Source organism: Canis aureus, chromosome 8, assembly GCF_053574225.1.
Source record: "Canis aureus isolate CA01 chromosome 8, VMU_Caureus_v.1.0, whole genome shotgun sequence".
Taxonomy (NCBI): domain Eukaryota; kingdom Metazoa; phylum Chordata; class Mammalia; order Carnivora; family Canidae; genus Canis; species Canis aureus.
In genome coordinates, this window is record NC_135618.1 from 7,432,717 (window position 1) to 7,454,776 (window position 22,060).

The 22,060-nt window shown below is 40.5% G+C and overlaps 1 protein-coding gene and 1 pseudogene across 3 annotated transcripts in view; both read left to right on the forward strand.

Annotated features, from left to right (window-relative positions):
* ST6GALNAC3 (ST6 N-acetylgalactosaminide alpha-2,6-sialyltransferase 3) overlaps window positions 1–22,060 on the forward strand; it is a 523,337-nt gene that overhangs the window by 423,148 nt on the left and 78,129 nt on the right. The window contains exon 4 of one of the 3 annotated variants that reach the window (XM_077905086.1): window positions 1,881–2,711. The exons of the other annotated variants lie outside the window; for them this stretch is intronic. Coding sequence (XP_077761212.1) covers window positions 1,881–1,962 — 82 coding nt within the window. The 3' untranslated portion in view covers window positions 1,963–2,711. Of the gene's footprint in view, window positions 1–1,880; window positions 2,712–22,060 lie in introns of those variants that run through there. 3 annotated transcript variants of the gene reach the window in all.
* Window positions 11,224–11,437, forward strand: LOC144318003 (small nuclear ribonucleoprotein G pseudogene; annotated as a pseudogene).

The window sequence follows — 22,060 nt, forward strand, 5'->3', positions numbered from 1 at the left end:
GGAACCAGGATGGCCAATGGGAGGCCTCCTCTGGGGTACCAAAGAAGGATTTGATTTGAACTTGGAGATAAATCAGCTTTGCCTCTGAGTTCATGATTGTACAAGAATGTGAAATTAGGGTTAAAGTCAAGTGAAGAAGGTGGGGCTGCTGTAGGAGGGAATGAAGCCCAAGCAGAGCAGGGCTGAGCTGTGAGACGGAGGAGGAAGGGAGTTCTGGTGGTTTTGAGTCTTGACTCTAGCATTTGAAGCTCAATAGCTCTCCTGGCCATATGAGCTAATCAACTTAATCTTTGTGTTCTCTTAAAATAGTTTGGGGATCCCTGGGTGGCGCAGCGGTTTAGCGCCTGCCTTTGGCCCAGGGTGTGATCCTGGGGACCCGGGATCGAATCCCACGTCGGGCTTCCCGGTGCATGGAGCCTGCTTCTCCCTCTGCCTATGTCTCTGCCTCTCTCTCTCTCTGTGACTATCATAAATAAATAAAAATTAAAAAAAAAAAACTTAAAAAAAATAGTTTGAATTGGTCCATCTTTTGTAACTTAAGGAATCCCTAAAGACAAAGGCAGTAATTCACCCATTTTAAGGGACTCGAGACTCAGAGGGGTTAAGTGATTTGCTCATGAAAATCACAATACCAGTGTTTTCCAGAGCCAGAACTCCATGTCCCAGGGAATGACCCCAAATACTATATTCCAGTAAAGACAGCAGGGCTGAGGCACTTGGAGAGGGAGCTGATTATTAATGAAAGGCCAGAGAAGTTTCAGGGCACCATCCGGTCGTGGCGATTGGCAGAGCTAATGCATTCAGTGGTTCATGAAATATTTGTGCAGTCACTGAACAACAACCTAGGGCAAGCTGTTTAGGTTGAGGAAGTGAGTGATCTACAGGTACCCTTGGATCTCTGGGGTACCTGTCTGCTCTCGGCTACTGCTGGCCTGGCAAGGAAGAGGTGAGAAATCGCAGAGCCAGCCTACCTGTGTTTTCCAAGTCGCTACTCCGGTGAATGCAATGCATGCAGCACATGTCAAACACTGGAGCCTCTCGGAATATTGATTATGGATCTTGCCCCTTCCTTAAAAAGCAAGCTTTTGTTTTTATTAGCATGTGTAAATATGGAATAACTTCAGAATGCAAATATGGATGACATTTTATTTTACTGACATGTTTGGAAGCAGCCTAGGGCAGGGTGGCAGTGAATCAGTCAACATCATGGGTACACTGCACTGGGAATTCATCAACTGTGCACACCACTAATAGGCTTATGCCATATGCTCCATAAAAGCATGTTTGCTAACATGAGACTGGGCCGCCCGATCGTATGACAAAGCCGCCACGTCAGTTTCTTGATGTATAGAAACAGGCTCTGCTAGCCAGATGTAGAAATCCAGCAAGGTCATTGTAGGCGTAATTTCCATTTTGTGTGCTTCTTTTCCCCCTCATTGACTGTAAGAGAATGTGATGTGCCTCATTAAAATGTGATTCCAGGTGCATAACACAATAATGACCTTTATGCCAAAGACTGAAGTTCACGTAATAGATAAGCTAGACTCCCATTTGGTGATGTTGGAGACCATTAGCTAGAGGCAGAAACCGTGTTAACTTCTTGACATGGGAGGTCACGGGGTCAAGGTCGAGGCCCAGGCTGCAGCCATTTCTGGACTCAGATGAGAGAGGAGAATGGTGCTGCCTGGCAGCCTAAGGGTTTGCAGCCCTGCCCGGGAGAGTTAGAGATGTCCCGGAGCCTGTGGAGACTTAAGGGGAGGCCTGGGGATCGAGATGGGAACTGAAGAAGGAGCAGCAGCTCTGCACAGAGATGGGCCTGGGTGCTGGGCTTCTCCATGCAGGAGTGCTGTCCTAACCATCACCTCCCTTTCTCCTTTCAGGTCACTCCTGGTTTCCTCTGCTTTGCATCTGACCCAAAATTATACTGTCTTTCTAGAGGCATTACTTCTTTTTCTCTCCTAGCTCTTAGATTCTTGGTGCTCAAGTGGGAAATCAGGGATTGGGAAAGTTAAGAGTCCATTTCCACCCACCCAGGGAATAGGTGTAAAGCCGTGTGTGGTTTCTGCCCTTCCTTGAAAGTGGCCAAACAAGTCAAATCCTTCACTTGGTGATCACGGCCAGTGTATTGACTGCCATTTTATTAAATACACATTTGCAAATGGTGTTCGAGCACCCAAAGCTTGCGCCAGACCTCAGGACCCTTCCTAACTGTGTGCAGCTTTATCAGAGTTCCTCATAGCCAGCTCTTGATAATCTTGCTTGTTTTCCTGTTTTCACTCTGACTGAGGGCATTGTATCTCATATCTCCTACAAACTGCAAGAACCCAAACCTAATGTAAAAAATAGGCAATGAAAAGGGAAAATCAAAAATCACATGTTATCTGAAATCTGGAGCTCATAAAGACAGAAAGAAGTAATAAAGAACCAGAATGAGAATACATTCAGTCAAAGCAAAAGAGAAGAGGGAATTTGAGGATATTAAGCAGAAGAAATCAGACACCTAAAATGATAAATAAGGGGCACCCGGGTCACTCAGTGGTTGAGCATCTGCCTTTGGCTCAGGTTGTGATCCTGGGGTCCTGGGATCGAGTCCCACTTCGGGCTCCCCGCAGGGAGCCTGCTTCTCCCTCTGCCTGTGTCTCTGCCTCTCTCTCTGTGTCTCTCATTAATAAATAAATAAAATCTTAAAAAAAATAAAACTATAAATCAAATGGCTTGTTTGCTTATTTGTTTATGTACATCCCTGGAATTATAAGCGTCTTGGCCTGGCCATAGGCTAATCGCCTTTTAGGAGGGGCCTATCGTGTGTATTTATTGATGTTTGATTTCCAGAGCTTCTAGCTCAATCAGGGACAAAGGCTCTATGTTTCACTCATGCTCATGGATGAATAATGCCTTTTTAGAATATTGCCAACTGTGCTGTCATTTCAAGACCCCAGAGACTCTGCTTATTAGGATGGCAGACGAGCGAAGAAATGAGTTGGGCAGAGAGGTGGCAGGGGTTAATTTCATATTTGTCACGAGATCTTGCATGATTTCCCTAAAAGATATTTAATTTCCACTGGGCATAATAACTTGCAGCTGCTGGAATATGCTGTATACCAGTGGCGAGTTCTTGTCTTTGGAGATTTATGCAAGTCGTTATTTAAAAATAGAGATCCGGGAGTTACAGCTGGCTAATTAATCTACCACTAAGGAAAGCTCAGCAAGTGACCCACTTAACTGTTTCCAGGAACCACAGCTAAGGCTGAAGTGAACTCTCAAAAGTGTCCTGCACAAAGGACCAAACAAGTCCATCCCTGGGACATTTCGTCATCTGCTCGCAGTGCAGGCGTCCGTTCTTCATGTCCCTTTCTTTCCCGCAAACCATTCACTCAGGCCTTCATCCCTACACGGCTCCAGTTCCTAGGTGCCTCACCGGTGTCCTGTGTCCTGAGGACAGACGCCGGATGCTGCCAGACTCGCCTTCCCCAGTCTCTTCATCTGTATCACTCACCAGCTCAGGCGATGCCCTCAGCACATCATTTGTACCCTGTGGCTGACCTCAGAGGGCTCCTGTGGGACACCCGAGCCACACGTATGTACCCACAGTTCCTCCCTTTTCTCCACATGCACCTTCCTCTCCTGGCATCTTGATCTCTCCCCTCTCCTCCTGTTCCCCACCCAGATCACCTTTCCATTCCTCCCTCAGCGTGAAGACGGTCGATATGTCTCTGCAGAGGTCCACGGCGCCTATTGCAGGCCATGCTGAGTCTTCTCCTTGGACTTGACAACAGAGAGTTGGCATAATCAGGTCATGGCACATTTTTATCATTGGTCTGTGAAAGCCTGATCTGATTTTTAAATCAATCAATTAATTAATGTATCCTATTCATTCCTCTTCCCTTGTCTCCCCTCTGCCTAGGCAGGCATTCTGTTATGTTTTACGTGCATTTTTTGATCGTGTACATCTTTGCCGAATAATTCATATTGTTATCTGTGCATGTATTTTGATTTACACAGATGATACATACTACATTCCATTTGTTCCCTACATTAGTCACTATCTTTAAAGTTTGTGCGTGTCTCTAAATCTGGCTGCTGCATACTCTACGGTAAGCAACCATCACCTTTACCCCTCTGCTTTCTCCACGTTTTACATGCACCGATCCCTCCTACTCTCTGGATCTCTCCTTCTCTGAAATTCCTTGGTTTTCATTTACCCTACAGCTTAATTATATGCTGGTGGGTTGTTGTTGTCTTTTTTTTTTAATTTTCCTATAAATTTTCATGTTTTTTTTTTCCTTGTCTTTCATGCAATTCCTTGGAGGTCAAGGACCATCTCTTTTATTCTTCCCTCCCCCAGGCCACCCATCTCCACCTCTGCAGAACTTTTTTAGAGCTTGGTGCATAATTGATGCTCAATAAATTCTTGATTATTTAGGGAGTTGGAAAGCATGAGTTCATGAGAGTATTTTCTCTTCCTATATATAGCTCTTGTGTCTAAAATGGTGCCCAGCATGTTGCAGGCGATCAGGAGATTTGTTTGAAACAAATGGATATCTTATCTTTCACATGAGAAAAGGGATATGGAATAGTAGGATATACAGAGGTCAGAATGCCACGTTCTAGTTTCTGATCTGCCACCAAGTAGACGTGCAACACCTGGCCTGTCAGATAGCTTCTCTGGGTCCTGGTTAAACTGAATGATTTCATGGATCCTTGTTCACTCTAGCTTTCTAAGCTTCTGTGACTTCACTAACAATTTTTCAACATGAAGCAAGAGAATCTTCAATATGAAATCGCCTGCATGGAATACAGAATAGTCATACTCAAGGCATTAGAGCATGGGAGGGTTAGAGGAGGGAGCATATCCTATAGGTTCTGATCTTAAGCTCTCGGAATGATGAGGAGGATAAAATTCTTGCCACCTGTAAAGTGCTTAGGAGAGTGTCTCACAAAATCAGTGGTATATAAATCTTTACTATTATTTTTATAAATTCAAGAAAATCTACTAGCCTTTGCAACCGTCTCTGGCCTGGCATTTGGAAGTCTGGTCTTCGTGCTTATGTGCATACAAAGCTGAGAAATTCTAGTATCCCTGCTGAAGTTAATAATTTTCTTTTTTAGGTCAATAATCACCAGACAACAGTCTGATTTCTTTTAGGCCCAAACTGTTGTCTTTTTTGGTAATGGGCAAGTTCGAATTTTCATGGCTTTTGTAAAATGAAGCAAAGGGATGTTATCCTTCAAGATCATGTAGTAGCCAATAAAGATGTTAAAACAAGAATCCAGAGTTTTGTGTTTAGTATCTATCAAAAAACAACGGTTTTTTTGTAGAGCAATCACTTAGAAATGGAAACAGAATAGGAATGTGTTAATATCTTTGCAGATGATATTTTTCCCTTCAGCAGGGAAGAAGTAACTAAATAATCTAATTTGCTTTCTCTTATCTTTAGGGGAGTGAATTCAAATATTGGACAAACCATTATTAAAATTCTGAACAGCACTTAATGTATGAGCTTGTTTTTTGCTATAAGTCTCCTTTTTCTCTAGGTCAAGAGGTAAAGCTATTTGTCTAAAAGAAAAACATTAAATAGTATTGGTGATAGGTTACAGGTTTTATAACAACTATATAGTTTATATAACAACTGCCTCATGAGCAAAATAGCATTTAATAACTATTTTATTCTACTATTCGACTAGGCACTAGAAGTCTTCATCAAACAGCATTTCACTTTAATGCTTTTCTTTTGTGAATTAGTCTGTCATCTAAAAGTTAAAAAAAATCAGATAAAAATACAAATTGGGAACTGGGAACTCCAGATGAACTGGACATTTTTGGAACAAGGGAAGATTAAAACTCTACTTTAAAAGTTGGAGAAATAGATATGTAAAATGTTGCATTAACAACAAGAGCATAGGAAATAACTATGAATCGTTGGTTTTAAAGCTCAGAAACACTGGAGTAAACTATGACTTACATTACATGGTGAATGGAGAATTTTAAAAAACACTTTGTGTTTTGGTTTTGTTTCTGGGGTTTTTGGTGGTGTGGTGATTTGGGGTATTTCTGGGCTCATAAACTTAATTCAGGAGAGTCCCATTGTATTATAAATTGTATTAAAATAAAGATGAGCTGTTTTCAAACAATCTTTTTTTTAAAGATTTTATTCATTTATTCATGAGAGACACAAAAAGAGGCAGAGACATAGGCAGAGGGAGAAGCAGGCTCCCTGCAGGGAGCCTGATGCGGGACTTGATCCCAGGACCCCAGGGTCACACCCTGAGCCACCCAGGTGTTCCTCCAACAATGTCTTTCTGTGTTGTGTTTCTCAGGTAGTCTCAGCTAAAGCTGCCAATGATTAACATATGGTATAAACTGAGATAAAATATACATATTGAATAGCCAGGAAGGATGGCCATAAAGATTAAAGGAGATGTGTGGGAAGGCAATCCGAAAAATCTGAAGTCCTATACACATATATGTTTCTGTTATTATTGTATTTAATAAAAACCAACAATACCTACCATCTATCAGAACCTGCTTTAGGCACTAAGAATTCAGAAAAATAATAATACTGATTTTTTACTTTCTTTTTTTTTTTACGATTTTATTTATTCATTCATGAGAGACACAGAGAGAGAAGCAGAGACACAGGCAGAGGGAGAAACAGGCGCCCTGCAGGGAACCTGATGCGGGACTCAATCCCAGGACCCCGGGATCACACCCTGAGTGGAAGGCAGATGCTCAACCACTTAGCCACCCAGGTGCTCCTGATCTTTACTTTCAAAGATGTATAATTATATTGGGGAAATAGAGAATGCCAGTGTGTTGGGGTGACTGCAGTGATAGAGATATGCAGGGTGCTCGGGACCCTAGAATGAGATCCCTGACTAAGTTTTTACAATAAGGATGTCACAGAAAGTTAGGGAGAGGAGGAGAAGGGAGTCCCAGGAAGAGGAGATGGCGTGAGTATAGCCTTGAGGTGAAAAATAGCGCAGTATATTCCGAGTTAGTAAAAGGATCAGTATGACTAGAGCTTAAAATAGCAAGCAGAGAATAGCAAAAAAAAATGAGTCTCAAGAGACCAGATATTATGTGAAAGAATCAGGTTTTATCCTGTTGGTGACAGAAACCCAGTGAGGCCAACGCATAGCATAGGCACTCAGGGGGCATGCAGGGGGTGCATGGGAGGGTCAGAGAACCTGGGGAGGATATTGCTGTAGTGTGGGTGACAGTGAGAGCAGGAACTTAAGCTGGGAGAACTACACAGAACAGAGAGGGCAAATATAAAAATGAGTAAAGAATGGCAGTGTCTGGTGATTAATTTTGTGAGCATTGGTCAGGATGACCCTCAAGCTTATAGTTGGACTGATTAGGTGATTTGCAGTACAATTTATACACAAAATATTGAAGGAGAATCAGAAGAGATAAGAGATCTGTTCATTTTTTTGGCCATGTTATCTCAAGATTTCTATAAGACATTTGAATGAAGGTGTCCAGGAGGCAATTGAATATATGGCTCTGAATTGTGAGCAATATATCTGGGGAGGAAATTCAGATTTGTAAGTTATAAGCATAAAAGTGGTAGTTAAAATCCTCAGAGAAAAGAGGTAAGAGTAGGAGCCTAAGAATGCCAGCTTTTAGAAGTTGGGCCAATAAAAAAGCCAAGAAAGATACCAGGAAGTGGAGATTGTTGAAACGGGGATGTGAAGGGACCCAGTAGAGTGTGATGTCACAGAGGTTCAGGAAAGTGGTAAGATCCAAAGTGAAACCAAAGCAATGAAATCCGATGTAAGGACTTGAATCCTATAAATTTAGAAAGCTGGGACTTTAGGTGACTTTCTCAGAGCATTCTTCCTACAAAATGGCAGCAGAAACCTAACTTCAGTCAACTGAGGAGCGAATGTGGGGCGAGTGAGCACAGTCTTCACAGAGAATTTTGGATGGGAGGAAGTAGAGGGATAGGATGTTAGAGGAAATGCAGAATCAGGAGCAGGTTATTCTAAGAGGACAGTAGTTGAAGTAAGACTGAGGGTTAAAGAGAATGATCTGATAGTGGGAAAAGGTAGGACGGTATAATAAAAAAATTAATGTATCATGTTCTCAAAGGAAGGGGGAAAGGTGGAGGGGCAGAGGGGGAGATCCATAGGAAAGGTTGGCCTGAAGCAAGGACATTAACTCTTAAGCCTCTGAGACCACAAGGACAGATGGAAGGAAGAGGAGAGGTAAGTCATGCTTCATGGCTTTAGGACAAAGGTCATAGTATTGACTCATTCCCCTAAGGACCACATACAATGACTTGGCAGATGAAATCTTCTTTAGAAGCCCCTCATAATCCTTCTCAGGGTTGCTCTCTCACCCGACATTAAAACATTTCCTCTGTACCCCGGGTTCTCATGCTGCTCCTCTCCCACCTCCACGCATGGGCTTTTCTTCATAGGGCGTGATTCCCCCAACACACGGGGTCTGCCCTTAGGATACCCATTGATTGTCCTCATTCAAGTAAATTATAAACTATTTCATTCCAAGATATAAATATTTGCTATCCAGCTAGCTGGGCCAACTGTCCCAGGAGTGTTTGGCTCTTAGATGGATACTCTGCTTCTCAGGGCCCTTGCCTTCTTAGACCTCATCCCTCTAGTCAACTTTTCTTCCCACATTTTAGACATATGCATCCTCTGCTCTCATCATACTTAAGTCTCCACCTTTCCAAAAAATGAAGCACATGCAATGGAAATCATGTAGTTGGAATAACAATTAAGACACTGAAGATTTTCTGAGTCGTCCCCCTTGTCATACCTGACAGGGGAACGCCGCAGGCAGCTCTGTACAAAAGGGTGCCGTGGCTTCTGATGGGGCATATTCCCATATGTCTCACTTCCATTCATTAGAAGATTTGAGCTACAGATTAGGAGTACTATTCACCCCTCCTGTCTTAATAGGAAGTTAGGAAAACTGGAATTGATGCTGCTTTTTAAACATCACGTTTCACTGGTATTTGCTGGTTAGTGTTACAATCACAGAAATGAAGATAAAGCCATTTTCTCCTAAAAAAAAAGAAGTGTTTTTCATTATGTCCAAACAATCTCCAAATGCATAGAAGAAAAAAAAATGCCCACAGGAGTTCCTTGGGTTCGGCATCATGCCTAGATGCCTTAACCCCAGATGTACTGACTCTGCCCAGGCTGATAATAAAATACCCCAGAGGCTCTGGTCTCTATTGAGTCTGGATCAAGAATGTATAATTTTATGTCTAGGGATACTGGTTTTAGACTCAAATTGATTTGCTTCCTTCTTACCGCTTACAAACTGTGAGACATATCTCAGAGGGTTGTTGTGAGGATTAAGTGTGATCATGAATTTAAAGGGCTTAGCCTTCTTGCTAGTACATAGTAAGTTCTCAATAAATGGAGGCTGCTATTGAATTATTACTATTAATAATTCATGACCTGATTTAAGAAACGGCCTGGCTTAACTGGCCTCAGGCAGAAGCTGGGACTTTTTTCCTCATCCAGCCTCAACTAGATGGCTATAAAATGATGAGTTTCCTGTTCAGATATACACACATCCTTGCTCCTCTCTCATCACCGATGCCCTACTGTCTGTAGTCAATTAATGATTGGCCACTTAGGGTAATCATTTCCCTGAGAACCAAATGTGCTTACATTCAGTGGCTCCCACTGTAATGCGATTAATTTTGTCCAATAATATGCATCTAGTAGATAGGTCTGGTATAAATGAGAGCCATAATGATTAGCTACCTCCTGTTTGTTCATTTTGAAGAATCTCATTAGGGACAGTGGTCCTCAGTGTTAATGAGATGATACCGCCTAATTATGGAATTACAGTTACATATACTAGCGCTAGAAGATAAGAGCACTTGCCACCTAACAGGTAATGTCGCGTCTACACCCGCTGATGTCCTCCTTTAGAATGCTTCCACTTTAGTCTGGATCTCATCCCTTCCTTGGGCCTATTTTGGAATTCCGCCCTCTTCTGAATGCTGGTAAAAGCCTAAGCTATAAACAGCTTGCTTTTTTGGTAGATCAACTCATGCCTGAAAAAGTTGATAATGATTTCAGAATTTCTTTTAATTGAGTTTTTAATTACAACACAGCAAATATCCCATTCATATGTAATTTTGACGAGGATGACAAGCAATTTCATATTCTTTGGAGATCATTTGACAAGTGTGGGAGCCTATAGTTAAACACCAACTGCCTTGTTTTTGGACAGGAGTACCTGACAACCACTTACTCAGGGAAGATTGGGAACTGGAGCATCTGGATCTCAATAAATTCTTTGACAGAACAATCCAAGAGCTATAACACAAGCTGCCACTGGGAATGTAAATCTGATTGGCTGGCTTAGAATCTCTCTCTTCTAATTTATAGTCCACATATTATGAATTGGGGTACTGTATAGCCAATGGGTATATGGGCAGGTTTCACCATAAATAATTTTTTTTCTGTCTTTAAACTATCAGCACAAGAGATAAAATATACAAATAAATTTTTCTAAAACACAAAGCTTCAACTTGAGATGGGTATCATGATCCTTTATTCTTTTTTCCTTTGCCATTTACTTAAGAGTTGTGGAGCCCATGCCCAGAGTTATAGAGCTCCAAAACTACAATTAGACCGAAGAAACTTCTGTATTCCAAAGAGCAGAGAGCAAGTCCAACAATTAGCTGGACCTTACTAGCACCTCCCACAAGCTTTCACAGGCCATTTGCATGGGCCATTACAATATGCAGAGGCCCCAGATGAGGCCCCAGAGCAGTAATTCTCAAACTTTGGATTTCAGAAACAAACAAACAAACAAAAAATCTTACTAAGAATAGGCACCTTCTTATTTTGCCAAGTAAAGATGTGTAATTTTTTTTTCTGTTTTCACTCATTTGTTGATTTGTGAATATTTATTGAGTACCTACTATCTCCTGCTACTGAAGCAGGCCCTGGGAATGCAATGGAAAACAAAGCTAGATATAATCCATGCCCTTGAGTATTTTATAGTCTTGATGAGGGAGATAGTTATTAATCAATTATACTAATAGTTATATAGTTATATACTAATAACTATATAGTCATAGGGGCTATGAAGGAAATAAACATGGTTTTCTGAGAGCATAGAAAACATTATTTTTATATGGACAGAGAAAGGCAGGGAATTCTTTTTAAAAATTGTGCTTGGAGACTTGGAGCCATCTTTGAGCTTACTGAGTAGACACCCTGAGCAAAGCTCACCCTTCCAAGTCAAAAACATTTATGGATAAGAAATTATCATTGAAATTACATGGTGGCAGACATATCCAAGGAATAATGCAGGGATTTGATCCCTTTATGAATCCTGTGATAGATGAATGTATGGAGATGGGAACCATAGGCAAGGAATTGTGGAATGGTGGTAATATGAAGAAAGAGTGTCATCACACTGGAAGCCTTGGAATGAGTATAAATAATGAGTGTGTTCACCAGAAAAAAATCAACTACTTCTGACTATCCTCTCTTCATAGTACCTGTTTTACGACAATATAAAAACCAGGTCATGTGCATATTCGTATTGAACTTTTTTGTTAAATAAACTTTTATGATAGTAAAAGTAAATGAAATAAAATAAAATTGTGCTCAGATTCAGCCCATGATAAGGATTTTAACTTTATGCTAAGAGTCATCTGGATGTCACTGGACAATGGATGAGAGAGAAGGGAGAGTGGAAAGAGATCGGGTGGGACAGAATGTTAGTGCTATAGATATGATTAGGGTGACAGCCATGTGATGGTGAGTAGTTGGATTTGAAGAATATTTTGGAACTAGAATTGCTGAGACTCATTGATAGATGAAAGGATGAGGGAAGGAAGAGAGAGGTATCAAGGATGACTCTGTATTCCTGCCTTCAGCAACTTGCCATTTCATATACCAATTACCAAGACAGAAAGACTAAGAGGAGGACAGGTTGAGGCATGAAGGGACAATCAGGGGTCCTTTTTGGGGCTTGTCAAATTTAAGGTCTGTGGGAGATACCCAATGCAGGCAAATATATGAATCAGAAGTTTAGAGTATTTTGCTACTAGATACACATTAAAAGATTTTAGCATGTTGATGGTATTAAAGTCATGGAGTAGATAAGATTTCACAGAAATAAGCATTATGATGGAACTTTGAACCTTTTGAGGCTTGATACTGAAGGGGAAATCTTCAGGGCATCTTTCTATGAAAGGGATGACATTTTAACACCCAAAATAGGAAGAACACAGGATCTGTTCTTTCAACTAAGGACATTTCATCACAAAATCTTCTCTCCTTTGTCCTAACCACTCCTATTTTGCTGCAGAGCAATGAAAACTTTGTCATGGAGCAGCAGTTGCAAACCACCGTTCTCTAGTCTCTGCAACAGCTTTGGGCAGGAAGGGCCTCATTTTGGTAGCAGAAGTTCTCATCCACCCCCAGCTTCACTTGACCTCTTAGACTTTTCAAACTTAGAACCACATCTGGGGTTTCTAAATTAAAGTTGTACACAGAGTGGCATAAGACCCTACAATATGACATCAGTTCCCTCCTATCCTGACAGGCAAAGTCAGTTACCGCCTAGGCACTGTGTGACACTTCCAGGTCAAAGAGCTACTTTGGCAATTGGAGTGTGATTATATGTGGGCATCACTTGCTAGCTCTTCCTCCTGTCCATCACTGTATCGGCATCCGTCAGTCTTCTTTGCTAGTGGACCTAGTAAAGATTTCTGAATTATCTCATCATAATGTTCCAGACAGCCACGATCAATCAGTTTGAATGTAGTTATTGTAATACTAACAATAATAATCATTATATTATCATACTTGGAACTATTATTAATAGTAACTCTTTTTTAAAAAAAATTATTTATTTGAGAGAGAGTGAGCGAGTGAGGCCATGAGCAGTGTGTGGGGGGGGAAGGGTGGGTGAGCAGCCAAGGGAGAGTGAGCCTGATGTGGGGCTCCATCCCCAGACTCCAGAGTCATGACCTGAGCCCAAGGAAGATGCTTAACCAGCTGAGCCACCCAGGGGCCCCCAATAATAGTAACGTTCTTAATGCTCTGTGTCATGCACTGCACCAGTGTTGTCCATATCCCATTTTATATGGGAACTATAGACAAGGAATTATGGAATGGTGGTAATATGAAGAAGTAGTGTTTTATGTAAGCCCTAACTTACATTTTATGGAAGCCCTAACTACAGCTTAGAAGGTTGGTTCCATTTTACAGGTGAAGAGACTAAGACTGAAAGATTGGCTTCCCAGGTGTACGTGCCGTCATTGTTTTCACATTGTGTTGTGACAACACGCCATTAGCTGCGATGGTGGAAACTCTCTGGGACTCTGTGCTCCTCCTATGTGCGACCTCAGCACCTAATAGTACTTGGCACGTTTATGGTGCTGGTTAGATACTGAAGATCGTATATACTCAATAGTCACAGAAGCCTTTTGAAGGGCGATGACTGTGTCTTTCATGATTTAGGAATCTCCCACGGTTTCTAGCACAATTCTCAATAAATAGGAAGGTTGACTATGTGGGTTGTAAGTTGGCCAAGAACCTGGGAACAAAGAAGGTTCTGCGGGAGATGCTGGTAGAGGGGTTACCCCCAAAGGAGGATTAAGAAGATGCCCCGGCCTAACAGGCTGTTGCTGCAACTCTGGACCCTTATTTAAGCATCCTCCGTCATGACCTGCATGGAGCAAAGGAAGAAGCGGCACATTGTTGAAATTCCCTAATAATCCCAATTTAGCAAGTATCCTGAGCTGCTCAGGCAACAGAAATTAAATGCAAACAACCTTTGAGACTTGAGGTGCGCAGGTTGGGAGTAATGACTTTGTGAGCGACTGAGAAAGGCAAGGCAGTGCACACCTGGGGGACGGGGATCCAAACACGGGGCGACACCCCAGGAGGCCCAGGGTGCAGCGAGGTCTGCAAATTAAGTCCAGGCCACCTGGGCAGCCTAGCAGGATGGAGGGCACGGCGGGGTCGCGGTCGCCTGTGCAGAAGGACGCCCAACGAGGCTGGGCTGCAGCCCCTGGGAGCCGAGCAGCCCCACTCCCACCTCCTGTTCCCGGGGCAGCTCGGGCAACTTGGAAGAAGCGCAGAGAACAGCACCAGGAGCCAATGAGCTCGGGAAAGGACGTGGGTGGAAGATTAGAAGAATGGGCCGGGCCATGGCTTAGTTACAGAAAGCTAAAGGGGGCAAGAGGGGGAGGCCCAGAAACTAATAATAAATATTATATCCAGGTCTGCTCTAAAATCACCAAGTGGAAACTTGCAGGACACCCAGGAAATTGAGACTTTGCAGAGGAAAATGGACATTTTCTTCCAAGCCATGGGCTTCTCACCTCCACTGGCATTCTGCCCACCCAGGTGCTCGGTAAATACTGTCTTGCAAAATAACCTTCGTTTGCCAAAAGAGCACAGGATCCAGGAAAGAGACCAATGGGAAGCGCATTAGAAAGTCAGCCAACCCTTGCCTCGGTGCCTGGGGAGGACAGGACTTGAGGAACTAGATTTCTGTGTGTTATTCAAGGCAGAAAGGCTCGTCTCAACAGTGATGCGGCCTCTTCCCATTCAGATCGGTACAGAACAAAATAGAAACCTCTGGAGCAGAGGGAATGCCTAAGACACGGTTGGCTAGCCTTTGGTTAAATCCTATCATTGCAGTTTCCTTTATGTCAAGGGGACTGGGGAGATTCTGTTTTCCCCTCCTGGGGTGGAGGAGGTGGGTAGGGAGAGCCCTAGCTCTGGACTGAGGGTGGGCTTGGCGGAGTTCACTTTTAAAAGGTCAAACACTTACAAATCCAAGGAGATGGGTTGGGGTTAATTCTTTGTTTTATAGAAAGAAGCCTCTGAAAACAGCAACAGCAAGTACCCGGGTGCTCCTGAGCCTGTCTTTGGTTTCAGATCATGGGTTCCACTTTCTTAACCTGAGATGGTCAAGCACTCAGACGGCAGCCAGTTGCCCAGCAGCCGCACGGCCTCGGTGGGCTCCCCGAGCTCCTCAAGCATGCCAGCCCTCTGAGATGTGGTGTTTCCCTCGGGTGGGGCCTCTTTACCCACCCACTTCCCGGCCCCATACCTGCCTTCTGCAGGGCCGCCCCCCTCCCCTTCCTCTCCTCTCAATTTCAACGTCGCCTCTTCTAGAAGGTGTCTGTTTGGAATGACTCTTCCAAATAAGGGGAAATTGCATTAGCAGTGGCACAAGCCAGAAGCTATTAATAACCTGCTAAAAAAGAAGTTCAGAGTGAACAGTGCGATTCAAACCGTGGCTCAGCCGCATCATCGGGGACCCAGGAGCCCACCCTGTCCTCCACCCCCCACGGCATGTGGCTTCCATCTTCATCATGTCAAGACATCTGTTCCACCCCCAGCATCATATCCAAGCCGCAGACAGAATAGTGTGGGAGGAGTTAAGCAGGGGGTGGTGTGTGTGTGTGTGTGTGTGTGTGTGTAAGGCTTTCTTCTCTGAGGGTTTGCCTTTTTATTCAGAGCGGGCTGCTCTCCCCAGAGACTCCCAACTAAGTCTGACTGAGGAGAACTGTGCCACATGCCAGGGAGTCTGGAAAACCAGTATCCGCTCCCCAACCTTTGTACTAGAAGAGGGCGGGGGAGAGGGGCAGACGTGGGTAACTTGCAGGCCGCCGGATCTCAGGATCTCAAGGATTTGCTTATTCTCTGTCGTAGTCCCCTACTTCTCTCCATGGCACTTGTCATGGCTGGTGGAGGTACATTTGTAATCCCGCTGGAATGTGATAGATTTTCATTCTGTGGGTGACTCTTGCCCACCCTATTGCCAGAACCTAGCTTGGTGCCTGACCAAGGGCACGCTTAATTGACGGGCTAGTTGGCTTCTGGAAGAGAAGAGAAGCTACCTCTGAAATCATCCTATAACCACAACCTCCCGGGAACACAGGACTCTGAGTATTCACATCTGATTTACATATAGCTCCTTTTTTTATTTATTAAAAAGATATTTCAGATATAAAATATATGTATATATACATACATGAAATGAAATAATGAACATTCCAATACCTATCCCCCAGCTCTCTCAGATTCACAGATTTTGCCAGAGGCCTTTGAGTCCTTCCTGTTAATATCGTTGTGGAATTTAAAAACAAAACATCTCAACAGCAGTTGAAGTCCCTGCGTCCCTTCCCCTGTTTCCATGCTCCTGCCCCTGCCTTTCTCTGCCTGGAGGCAACCACTGCCCTGAATTTGGGTTTACCAGTCTAGCATGTGTTTGTATTATGACTATCTATACACATCCTTAAGCAATATAAAACTATAGGGTGTTTTTGCATATTTTCAAGCTGTATATAAATGTTATATCATGCATGAACACTACACGCACCATATAAATCCTAACGTATTATTCTGTAATCTCTTCAATCAGTCTTGGTATTGGCGTTTAACTATATATTTTTTTACATGTAACTATGCAGTTTCATTGTGTGAATACACCACAATTTAATTATCTATTTTTCTCTTGACAACCATGTGGATTTATCATTTACAGTCTTTTCCTATTACAAATAATGATACCTACAATTAATATTCCTCAACATATTTCCTTGTCACATGCGTGAGGGTATCTTAGTGCGAGGTGTAGACCTAGAAGTAAAATTATGGGGTTGAGGAGGTATATTTCGATTTTCTTTCATTTTGCTAAAGTGTACTGTAAAATGTTGTACCAATTGATATTCTCACAAGTAGTAGATGAGAGAAACTGTTTTTGTACTTAATGCTTTGTATCAGATTCTGATATGAAGTGATATCACAATGTTTTAATTTGTGTTTCCCGAACAATGAGGAAGAGTGAGGATCTTTCAATAGGTGTGTTGGCCGGTCAGGTTTCCTTTTATTAATTTTAATAAAAGGAAACCTGACAATTTTGCCTATTTGTGTCCATTGCTCTTTATAGAAGAAATGGAGAGTTGCTGGGTTTTTCTCTTATCGATTTGCAAAATTCCTTATATATCCCGGATAGAAATCCTTTCTTGTTAACACACATTGCAAATGTCTTTGCCCAGACTGTTGCTTGACTACCTATATTGTTTATACTACTGTTTTGTGAGTAGGAGAGTTACATTTTAATAGAGTAAAACTTATCACTGGGTGGTTTGGGCTTTTTATGTCTTGTATAAGGAACTTTCACTATCTCCAAAATCTTGAAAATATCCTTTCATATTTTCTTATAAAATTTTTCAAGCTTTTGCTTTTCATCATTGGTCCCTTTATATTGTATATATATTTACACATATATTATTATATATTAATGTATTATTTATATTATGTATATTTACATAGATGTAGATATATAATATAAAAGTCCTAGTTGCATTTTATTGTTTTCCACATGGATAACTAGTAATTTCATAACATATCATGTGTTTCATATTTTTGATCACTTATTGATATCAAGTTTCCACATTACAATGGTCACTTTCTGAGTTCTGTAGTAGTTTTCAGTGGTCTGTTTTTTCTATTCCTGTGTCAATAAGGCATTTTGTTTACCACTAGCATTAGAGACACTATTTCATAAGGTTTGGTCAGGGACTCAGGAGCCACCCTGCTTGGTTTGAATCCTGACTCTGCTACTGCCTAGCCATGGTAACTTGAGAGAGATTCTTAATCTCCATGACCCCTATCGTTTTGTTTTTTTTTTTTAATATGTAAAATGGTAGCAATCTTTTTATTAAACTGAGTAAATGAAAGGCTTTTCCCTGGCATATAAATGCTTAATAAAAGTTAGCAGCTACTGTTTTTATTTGTAGTGTCACTATTACTAATTGGGATATCTGATCAATCAAGCCACCCCTACCCTTTTCTTCTTACTCAAGATGTTTAGTTATTATTGACCTTTGGCTCTTTTAAAGGAATTTCAAGATTGGTTTATAATGTCTTATGAAAAAGCCCGTTGAAAATACAAATGGCATTGCCTTGCTACATGGATTAATTTGAGTTTTCTTATCCATAAACTTGGTATACCTATTCGTCTTTTCAGTCTTTTTGTGTTAATGAGAAAGTAATTTTGTAATTTATTTCACAGAGGTCAGCACATATGTGTCATATTTATTCTTAGTTATATTTTAGTTTGTCATTATTGTGAACGAGGTACTTTTTTATGTTATTATTCTTGAATAACTTATTACTGTTGTGTAGAAATCCTATCATTATTTTTATGTTGATCCTGTAAGTAGCCACCTTGCTGAACAATTACTAATTTTAATGGTCTATAGATTCTCGTGGATTATTTGTATAAACAAACTGACCATTTGTACAGAAATAGAGTATTGTTCCTATCTTTCTGATATGTACCTCATTTTATTTTTCTCTTTTCATTGTGTAGACTGAGACTTTCTAATGGCAGCAAAGAAGAAAAGTGACAGCAGGCATCCTTGTCTTATTCTAACTCTAATTAGCGACACTGTTAAGTTTCTTTGTTGAGTTTGATCCTTGCTGTAGATTTTTGATAAATAATAATTATCAAGTTAGAAAGTTCCCTTTTACTTCTAATTTACTAAGAGTTTAAACTTAAGTAAATGTTAAACTTCACTAAATCTTTTTTTTTGGCATCTATTGAGTTTATCATAGATTGTTCTTTAATTTGTTAATTATTAATATTGTGTAATGCATTAATAGATTTTCTATTGTTGAAGCATCTTTTCGTTCCTAAGATAATACACATTGGTTATCCAGAGTGTTTCAAGAAAATGCCTGGGTCTTTTCCTAAAGGACCAGAGACCTTAAGGCCTTTGAGCAATTACTATTTTAATTTGACTTCACATACGTTTCTCTTTGGATCTTTGTATGTTTGGCTCATGATTTCTTTATTTCTTTTATATTGGGGGAATTTCTATATTTTTAAAAATAAAACATGTAAAAGTTGTATAATAGTAGGGGAACATATGCACACTAAGAGAGAAGGAGGATGGAAGTGTTAGCTCTCCTTATTTTGGACCGTGAAATGAAGGGATAGAAGTACTTCCTATCAACAGAATTTCTTGGGTAACTTGGTCCACTGCCATAATTACCTTATTTACTGAGTAGGTGAATCATGCTGGCCATTTGTCTAGGAACCTGGTGACACCTGTGTCTAGTCGGTTAGGAAACAAGCCTTTAATTGCTCCAGGTAACTGGCACTGCTTGTGAAGTAAGATGGCTTGTCTTCCTAAAGGCTATCCTGGGTAGCACTGATGATGGCTGATGGCGGGGACAGCATCTGCTCCGAGTCTCTTAGAGCCTCTTTTGTTTTTTCTGTTTTTATTCATCTTTGGTAATTGCATCATTTTTGAGACTTATATACATGTAAAACCTTTTGTAGTTCTAACACTCAGCAAAGAAGCTATGTTCTACTCAATAACTAGAGCTTTCATATAAAAAAATTATTTCAATGTAATTGCTCTTGGTGGAAAAATGTCAGGTCATTGTAGAAATGTGGTTTTGATGGTTGTTGAGCTGTCCTGTTTCTGAATATCTGTCCCAATGACATGCACATATTCAGACAATCACCATATTACCAAAAGTACTGTATACAAATAGAAACAATAATGTGATGTCCCAGTCTGTTGGCTTTAGAAAGGATTTCAGAAACATCAAATGATTAAGACATTTCATGTTGGTTTTGAATTCAAGGACTTGTGAAGCAAGTACCTTATTCCAGTTGGAAATGTGTCACAAAGGAAATATTCTTTTCTCCTTCCCTCTTCATTCTATAGAACATAGGGAGAACGATACCAAACTCCTGGGAGTTATCTCCTTGATTAACTGTGAAGTAATAAACACAGGAAAGCAGCAACAATTCATGCAGTGGGGTACTAAATCTCCACCTTTATGGCCTGCATTTGCCAACTGTCTCCATATTTGACAGATAAAGTACATCTGTGAATTTTAAGCTTCTCAGGTTACAGTTAAGATATGTAATTAGATTTCAAGATATACATCTTGCCCAAAACTTCTGCTACGGGGGGGTTGGGGGAAACCAATTAAGCCAGGTTTACTCAGCTTCAAAACAAAACTTCAACTTGAAAATGGATGGAAGAACTCCACTAATGAGAACACACCACATGGGACATGTTACTGTTTAATGGAGGGTATGTGCTCTGGGACGCAGGCTCTTCCTTTTCCGAAGGCTGGAGTTAGGAGGTTTACTTGGTTAATAAAGTCCGTTCCTTTAGACATGTAATTTGATGGATGGATGGGTGGAAATTAGTGCTTTGAATAATTTGAATACTTAGTTTTCTAAGTATTTGTACTCATTGGATGAAAGCTGAGAAACCATAATTAACTCAAACAGGCCAATGAAGAGGTACTTCAATGCTTGAAGCAAAAACATAGTCCAACTATGTAAAAGTCTGTGGGCTGCTAAGGACTAATTCTAGGCTAGAAATATTTCTAATAACCATAATGACTATGAGATAAGAGTAACTAATATTTCCTGAGCAGGTACATATGTAAGTGCTTTCTAGATATAAAGAAGCATTCACTTAGCTGTACTCATGAAAACCATAGAGAATCAGAATTCTGTTCTCTCTCTTCAGTGAAATAAAAACAGACTAGTTTATTGTTGCCTTTTATAAAATAGCCTTAATGCCCTTAAAAGTAAAAGCTTCCTTGAATCATATAAGAAGAGGTTTCACAAAGACACCAGAAATATCGGCTCATTAGTGTGAGCAAATATTTTATTGTTAACAGGCACAGGAAATTCATGTGGGATGAAGTTACTGTATATCTTGTTACAGGCAGATGAAACAAATACGTGAGGAATTTCTTGAAATAGTTAAAAAACAAAAAATGTGAGCCTCCCAACTTTTTCTTCTTCTTTTTCAAGAGTTTTTTGGCCACTCTGGATCTCCTGAATGGCCATATCAATTTTATGATTAGCTTGCAAATGGGATATGGGCTTTTTCAAACCACCTAGGTAATTCTAATGTGTCGTTAGGGTTGCAAACCACTGATAGATGTCTGAGAAACACAAATAATATTTACTGATCTGCTACTATGCATCTAGTTTCTGCACTGGATGACTCACATTTTTTTTCTTAAATCATTTGACCCTCATAGTAACCTTATGGGATAGACACTATTGTCTCTAATTACAGTCTAATTGTAGTCTAAGAAAGGTAAAAGTTTGTCCATACTTGGTAGTGATGACCATATTTAACTTACTTCTTGCATTAACTATTCTGATTTCTTACCCAAGAAATGTAGGTCAGATATGCTGGAAACTAACTCTTACATACCTATGGCCTTTGTATCACTATTATAACATTTCTATTAGAAAGAAAATAAATCAAGTTTGTTTGATATGATTGAATCATAAAGGTATATAAGAAGAAGATGACACAGATGAAGCTTCTTAGGTAGGAGGAACCATGGTGTTTCCCAAATGGCAGACTGTGATAAATATTTCATGGTCCACAAAAGCATTTAAAAGAGGGGTGCAATCTGCTTGGTTTTTAATAAATTTACTTAAAATACTTAGCTTCTTAGATTATATCCATTACTGACATTTGCATCTATGTAAAACATATTCTTGTTAAATTATGTAGAAAGTATAAACATTATTTGTTCTACCTTTTGCTCTCCTGAATAATAATAGAGAGTTTGAAACCCTATGTAAGTCTCCTAAAATTGTTTATTTTACTTTGCTAGTTCAGGAAGCCCAAGTCTAAAAACCACTACCATAGGCAATGATGAGCTACTGAGGAATTTTGAGTGTGAAGTGAAGTGAAACCCTTAGATTTATATGTAAGAAAGATCACCCTTTTAACAAACGGTATTAGGACAACTGCATATCCACATACCAAAAAATGAAGTTAGACTCCTACCTCACACGATATACAAAAGTTAACAAAATGGATCACAGACTTGAATGTAGGAAATAAAAGTTTAAAACCCCTAAGAGAAAACACAGGAGTAAATTTTCATGATCTTGGATTAGACAATGGTTTCTTACATTCAGTTCTGGAAGAATAAGCATCAACAACAAAAGGGAGAAACTGGACTTCAAAATTTAAAACTTTTGTGCTTAAAAAGAAACTGTCAAGAAAGTGAA